The sequence below is a fragment of the Cystoisospora suis genome, assembly GCF_002600585.1.
Source record: "Cystoisospora suis strain Wien I chromosome Unknown contig_3588, whole genome shotgun sequence".
NCBI classification, from domain to species: Eukaryota; Apicomplexa; class Conoidasida; order Eucoccidiorida; family Sarcocystidae; genus Cystoisospora; species Cystoisospora suis.
In genome coordinates this window covers 32021-39081 of record NW_027156383.1, presented here as the reverse complement: position 1 = coordinate 39081, position 7061 = coordinate 32021, and the positions used below count along the sequence as shown (strand labels likewise).

General features: G+C 55.8%; 1 protein-coding gene across 1 annotated transcript; it reads right to left on the bottom strand.

Annotated features, from left to right (window-relative positions):
* Position 1: 1 nt before the first annotated feature.
* On the bottom strand, positions 2-7034 carry CSUI_006961 (uncharacterized protein). The gene has a single exon (XM_068067111.1). It carries the CDS (start codon positions 5278-5280, stop codon positions 1207-1209), a length of 4074 nt encoding a protein of 1357 aa, XP_067920917.1. The 5' UTR covers positions 5281-7034; the 3' UTR covers positions 2-1206.
* Between the last annotated feature and the right edge of the window lie 27 nt (positions 7035-7061).

Sequence of the window (7061 nt, the reverse complement as noted above, 5' to 3'; positions counted from 1 at the left end):
GCGAGGACGAGCAGATGTACCCTGTCCTCGCTTGAGTAAAAGAAACCGGTGTCACATGACTCGACGCGAGACTCAGCTGCGTCTTGCGCCCTTGAACACCGTTGGATCTCGATGTTGACAATAGAAGCGAACAGTCATTTGATCGCCGATTCTGCTCTCCACCTCAATAGAGATGGTCTTCAACGCTCCTTCATCGTGAACGCTGCACCGGACATTGTGCTCGCCAACAGCGGGCCAACTCAGACCGTCGGAGCACGCCACCAGCCAGGCAGACGCCACTTCGGTTTGCAGTTACGCCCCGTCCCCCCCCCCCNNTCTCTGAAGAAAGACGTCGTAGTCGGGTAGCCGAGTAACATATCTACTCGTGACCAGTTAGAAGTTCTGTCCTGCACGTTCTCCGAGCCCCTCTGGACTCCTGCTCTGTCCTACTGTGAGCTATTTCCAGGGCCGGTTTGCATACACAGATTACACCCGCAACGCTCAAGCAAAATCTCCACACTCAACTATCTTCGAGAAAAGCTCGGGCTCGTTGTCGCTACTAGCCACTCTGCCCCAGGAGCCTGCACGAAGCTCCGCAGCTGCTGCTCTTTTTCTCCCCTCAGCAAGATACAAAGAAAAAGTCTGCAGTGAGCGGATCCTAGGTGCCATTAGAACGAGACTGTCCCCTTGCGACGGAGACAACCCGTGGCTCCTTGTTTTTCTCCGAGCTGTTGTGGTACTCGGCAGCACGTCATTTTCTGTGCTTCTGACACAGCGTCTCCAGCGTACTTGTTTGCTTCTCGCTTGATCTTGCATGTGCCCCCTCTTCGCGTGTTTCTTTCTCCCACTGGGCACTGTTTCTTCCCCTGAAAATGTGGACCGCTTTCTTCGCCTCGTGCGGCCCGTCCGTTCTGATCCAACGACGGTGGCGCCGAAACAGTATCCTAATCTGCTGCCCTGACATCTACCCTACCTGCGATACAACAATAGGCCCGGTTTCCTCGACTCGGGGACGTCAGCTGCCTCCTGCTCGCTATCACCCCAGCCTTTCTGCCGTAATTCGATCTCAAAAGTGCTGTGCACGTGCCATGGCTGTGACATGTAACAGATCGCTTCGAATTCCTTCCTGGAAAGCGTCTTTCTCCGTTACGCCGTCTTTCCTGCCGCGCATCGAAAATGTCTTCGATTTCTCCGGCCGATTCTCCCAAGATTTTCGCTTTCTCAACGTCACAGGTTACTGTTACTGTTGATGATGCCTGCCCTCCTTCGGTTTCTCTCTGACGAGTGCGATGACCGGAGAATCAGGTCGCTCATAAATAGCCGCCTGATGGGACCCTTTACTCGTTCACTTGCCGGAGAGGATGTTAGAGAGACGGCCACGGCTTCCGACAGGGTGGGTTCCAATGTATATTCTTCACGTTCATCGACTTCAACCTCTTCTTCCCAATCTCCTTCTTCACTGTCGGATGCCAGTCCGCTCTCTGGATTCCCTCCAAGATTATAGCCTCCCGTATTATCTTCAATCCTCGTTCTCCGGTACAACAAGCGGTCGCCTGGCTGTAGCGAAAGGTGTGCAGACTCGCTCGGAACAGCTCTGTCCCTTCCCTGAGCAAATCGAGAGGCTTCACAGTTGCCTGATTCGTTGAGACCTCCACAAGAAATATCCGAAACAACGGGTGAAGGGTGCAACACCAGCTCTGCTTCTGCAGCCTGGCGTCGCTTTCCTATGAGCGGCTTCTGAGCCGTTTCTCTTTCCACTCTGCCTCTCAGAACTGGCTTTCCCTCTTCCTCGCCGCTCGTCCAGCTGTCACCCTGCTCAGATGGATGCCGCCCACAACTGCTCGCCTTTCTGCCATCTCCTCGCCTACTGGCTGTCTCCTGTCGGCCTACTTCTGCTTCACTTACTCGACACCTCACGCCACTCTCCTCTGTTTCTTCCCGGAGTTCCCCCGCGTCTCCTCCGTCTTCTCCCGCCATCCACCTTCTGAACAGTTCCCTATGTCTGCCCCAGAGTACCGCCGATCCCACCGCGCTCGTTGCCATAGCAAGCATCAGGCCGCCCATGAGGACGTGACCAGAAGCTAGAGTTGCGATGCCCAAACCCACTTTCACACCCGCCCACAGCCCCGAAACCTCGGGCCCACCCACTTCTGCCAAGTCCGCCAACTCAACCCGAATCCGCTGGAAATCGCGATCTCTGACTGCCCGGCGTACACCCCGGAGGTGCCTGCGAAACTTTACACTTCTTTCTTTCATTTCTGCCTTCAGGCGTTCTCGTAGTTCAATCACGTTGCGCGATGCGACACTATCTGGCCGGACGCTGGTACCAGGGAAAATGCCTGCAGTACAGGACGCGGGAGCCCCAGGAGAGGAGGGCCCGTAACTGGACAAAGAGATAGAAGATGTTGATGGGTGGAAGTCGAGAAGGCGATTGCTCAGTGCAGCAGAGGCTAAGGCAGCTTCTAGCACTGCGTCCATTTGCTCCTCATCCACGAAAGAGCTCCAGTCCTCTGCGTCCTCGTCGTTGTCAGTATAGGAAGAAAAATCAAACCTGGAGTGTACTGGTGGGCAACGAGGACCGGACGCCGTAGAGGAAGATGAAGAGGCTTCAGCAAGAGAGCGAAATGTCATGATATTAGCATCCACGTACGGCGACGTATTCTGTGTGTGGGCGCAGCAACTCTCGGACTCCGAATGCTGCTGTGGACGCTTCACTGCGCCAGCCTCTTGTACGCTCCACCGTGCTGGGCCAATGCAACCTGCGAGATCTCCTGAATCCCTCTCGTGGCCCACATTCTCTGGCGTCGGGGGCGCTCCATCTTCTCCATCGCCTCTCACCCCGTCACGTAATCTCGAATCTGCATTTAAAGGTCGATTAACATGCAAAGGGACGCCGCCTGCGACTTCACTCGCGTCGCCTTCTCTGCTACGCGCGGGCCGGCGGCAAGGTGCCCACAGCGAACTAAAGGCCTCCCACCCCCACTCCCCCCCTGCAAAATCTTCCTTTCTCCGACAGGACCACGCGCTAACCGCAGCGGCCTCAGTACTGTTCTCGTTCAGCGCAGGTTGTTCCACGGCAGTACGGACGCCAGCGCCCGCTCTGGTGTCTAACCTTTGTTCGCCCGCAGCACCTCCCGCCTTCAGCTCACACCCTGGAGCAAACCAGGGGATAAGAAAGCTGAAAGCCCTTGACCTCACTGGAGGCTGCTCCCGATCACCGTACGTCTCCTGGTTAGACGGAAGGATGCTGTCAACCCTGGCTCTGCCCTCTCTCATCCGACTGCAAGGCGACGGGCTGGGCGACGCTTCTTTACAGCCGAGTTCCACAGTTTCTCCCTTTTTTTGAGCGGCCTGCCAGACTGACGCAGAATCCGTAAGCGCTTCGGGGAAGAGCAGTTTGATCCAGCTAGCACTACGACTGTATACGCTCCCGGTCGACTTTTGAACCAAGCACACACTGCCCGAGCATTCCAGTTGCTCGTTGACACGCCTGGCAGGCGGCACTTGTTTGTCACACCCTCTCTCGTCCGCCAAATGTGAACTGACGCAGCTACCGTCTGACGGTGCGCACTGAGTAACGCTTTTCACTCGGCCACAGCTCACCAGCCCTAGGTCGCCATCGCACCAGGGGTTCTGATTCCCACGGGACCTCTCCTCTGCTGGACTCACCTCGGGAGCAGCGAGAGTAGGTTCCGGACTTCCTGATGGACTAGTTTCCCAGAGGCCAACCTGAGGGCCCCAAAAGTCACGTGTCATCTCGGCTTCTCCCCCGAACGACACGAGACTCTCTTGCATGCAACAACACTCCCCAAGTCCTCCCTGCGTACACGTGCTCATGGTCTTTGTCTCTGTCCCCTCACGAATGCCGGTGTTTGTCGCGCACCATGGTAGGCCGACACAAGCCAGATTACAGAGCTGACTCTTGCCTTGGCGATGAAGGCCAATGCTCCGCCACATGGAATCGGGAGGCGCACGTCCGGGCGCCCCTGGGACCACTGCCTCTTGGAAGCCCTGGAATTGCCTTGGCCTCCGAAGTTTGACCGTGCGATGAATCGAACCCGTTTTCTCACTGTGTGCTGTGCCGCTACGCGAACATCTAGAAACGTGTCCTAGCTTCTGCTTGCCCGTCAGCATCGGGTACTCTTGGAGGTCCTCCGAGAGTACCCTTCTCCATCCTCCGCCCTGTGAACAGCAACCGGACTCGTTTCTGCGTCTCCATACTATCTCGGTGTCACTGTAACACGGAACAGTCTTTATCGTGCATTCCTTGATTGCTTGTGCGGCTTCTACGGCACTGCTTTTCTTTCTCTTTGAAACGAGCTTACAACCATCCGCCGCGGTCGCGCGCGTACTCGGAGTTCGATGAGACAATGGAAACCGTTTCCCACTGTCCGACTTTCCTATACTTGTCCCAGTATTCCGGTGCCTGGCTCTATCAAGCAGCCCCTTCTCATCGTGCCCCTGACCAGAGATCGATATTCCTTTGAAACGCAGTGACACCGCACCTTCAGGAACTCCGGAGTCGGATTCAACAGAAACGTCGTCAAAACGCTTTCTGCTTCGAGCACGGCGACAGTTCACTTTTAGTTTGTGCCGTGTGGTGCATGTCCTTGCTTGCGCACTAACATGGTCAGTTCGAGAGAAGACTCCTTTGCCAAGGTACACGTGTCCACCCTTCGCGACATCCCCTGTCAGTACGACACACTCGGGGCCGACACTTCCCTTCTTCTCTGGGTCAGTCCTGTCGCGATTACTTTCCTCTGGGTAAACAGAAGCTGATGGAGACCATCCCCAGTCCCGCTCATTTTCTCTCTGTCGCGAGCAGAAAGGTTTACAGGAGAATGCCAGTCCCGCCTGGACAGCCGCGTCACAAAAAACAACCCGCGAGTTCAGAAAAACCCGCATCCCATCTCCCTTGTCCGCTCCGCTCAGGACACTCGCCGTCCAGTCAGCACCGGCGCCCGTGGAAGACCAAAGACATCCTGGCGCAGCGCCCCTTTGTAGCAAAGGCCGCGACCCTTCGTCCTCACTATCACTACTGAGGTCGTTTACGGACACGACCGGGCGCTGCCGAGGTGTGCCTCCTCCGCGAGGGAGCTTTGCTAAGGGTCGGAGTACTGTAGCGGCGGAACCCGAAAGCGTCACGGCACACGAAGAGTGCCCCCACTCTGTCGTAGAGGACAGCGAAGAGTGGAAAAGACGTTGACGTGCGGAAAGTGGGCTTCCTACGCCCTCACACTCCCCTCCATGCGAGGTCAGCAGTGTCCGTACTGCCGCCTCATCCTTGTCGGCCATCTCCATCGGAGAGACAAGGCGTATGAAGGAAAATGCCCAGGAAGCTGCTCCGCTGGCACAGCCGCAAGACTGCTTGAAAAGACGACATGCGGTGTGTCGCTCGACGCTGTCCAGAGGAGTTATGAGAACTTGCTATTGCCTTGAGGTCCCCGCAGACGCTTAACATGCGACAACACGAGGCCTCAATTCTGCTACCTAGTCGAGAACCCGGGAGTTTTTACACGGGTTCAGTCGGGGGGAAGCTTGAATGAAGTCACCGGACTCTATGCTTCCTTGTGCACGAGAGCGTTTCAATACGTGGGCAGGGACAAGAGCCGAGGACAAAACCCCACACAGAAAGAGAAGAGACACCGGCACCCGTGATCAGTCGCCTGTTGAAAACTAGAAAACCGCAAGACTACTTTCCTATAACAGTACTGCTCGGTCGGAGAGTACACGGCACAGAAAAGTGCCGCACACAAGAGATCGGTCGAAGATGTCTCAGACCAAGGATGTAATTCTCAGGACCGCTGCTGTTGACTTTGCAGAGGCAATAAACTGAGCAGAGGTTGGCGGGTTCCGTTGACCCGGTTCCTACACGTCGTATGCGTAGCACAAGTCCGCACGGCGACCGTTCGCACCAGGCTCTGTTGCCACTGCCTGCCCTGTATGCGCATCATGCCGCTAAGTCGCCATACCCAGTCCGGCTGCTCCCACCGTCCATGGGGGCTTCAGAACAGTACAGTAAGCGTCGATGCTGGGGTCGAATTCAGTTTTCTAAAAAGCAGTCAAAGCATGTCAATCTGTAGGCAGAAGACTTCGACCGGGGCGTAGCAGCAGGCCGGGCAGGCGGGCAACAGAGAAGCCACTGCCGATGCAACGTGGGGTGCAACAGTACGGCTGAAGCAGAGACGACCCCGAGGCAGACACAATCGCACGTCGGAGAGACCCTAAACTCTCGTCTTCAAGAATAAAAGCAACCGACGCACTGGTCAACGCCACGGACAGGAAGAAAGTACCAGGAATACCTCTGGGGAGAACAAGGAAAAGACAAAGAGTGAAGGCAAAACACATACAAAGGCAAAAAAGGTATACCACGCCTTGCCGCTTGTGTGTGTCCACCTATACGAAGCAAGACAGTCGGCACAATGCGAAAGCGTCCTAACAAACAAGACGCGCACTCAATCGCATAGAGGACCGTTAGCCGGACAGCAGGCGGACGAGCTGACGACAAACGAGACGAACAGCTGCGATCCGGCAGTCGCCGGGCTGTCTCCCGTGACTTCGGATTGTCAAATTCACGCCAGTGCTGGAAGGGGATGTTACGACAATGCAAGCTGATGAGGTCGAAAGGGAAAGTAAAGTCAAACTCGGACACTGAGAACGAAAAAACCCACTGCGGCGACAGAGAGGGGATGACAGGCGTTGTGAGACATCGGGCGAAAGAGACCCCATGGCTTGATCATTGCTGCCGAGCGAGCCGACAGGTTGGTCAGATCACTCTTCTGCTTGCTTGTTGATACCGCTTCATTGTTATCATGCACCTTAACTGATAGTTCCTGTTCTTTTTCGGAAGGAGAGACAAAGGGCCGCTCATCGCTGCTACCCCGGACCTCCGACAGTTTCGCAGCGCTGCACACGCGCATGTCAGCGCTTCCTCCCCGTGGCAGGCGACATGTCGCCGAAAGCGTTTTCGCAAAGATGAGAGCAAGACACACTGTAGTGTTAGAAACCATTCCAAGTAAAACCTTTGTGCGAATGATATAAGCTGTAGTGAACTGTCACTACTGAGCGACTACGCTTGTTGC

What these genes read in the sequence shown, in the direction of transcription:
- CSUI_006961 (XM_068067111.1), bottom strand. Translation starts at nt 5,280, where the DNA reads ATGGAGATGGCCGACAAGGATGAGGCGGCAGTACGGACACTGCTGACC.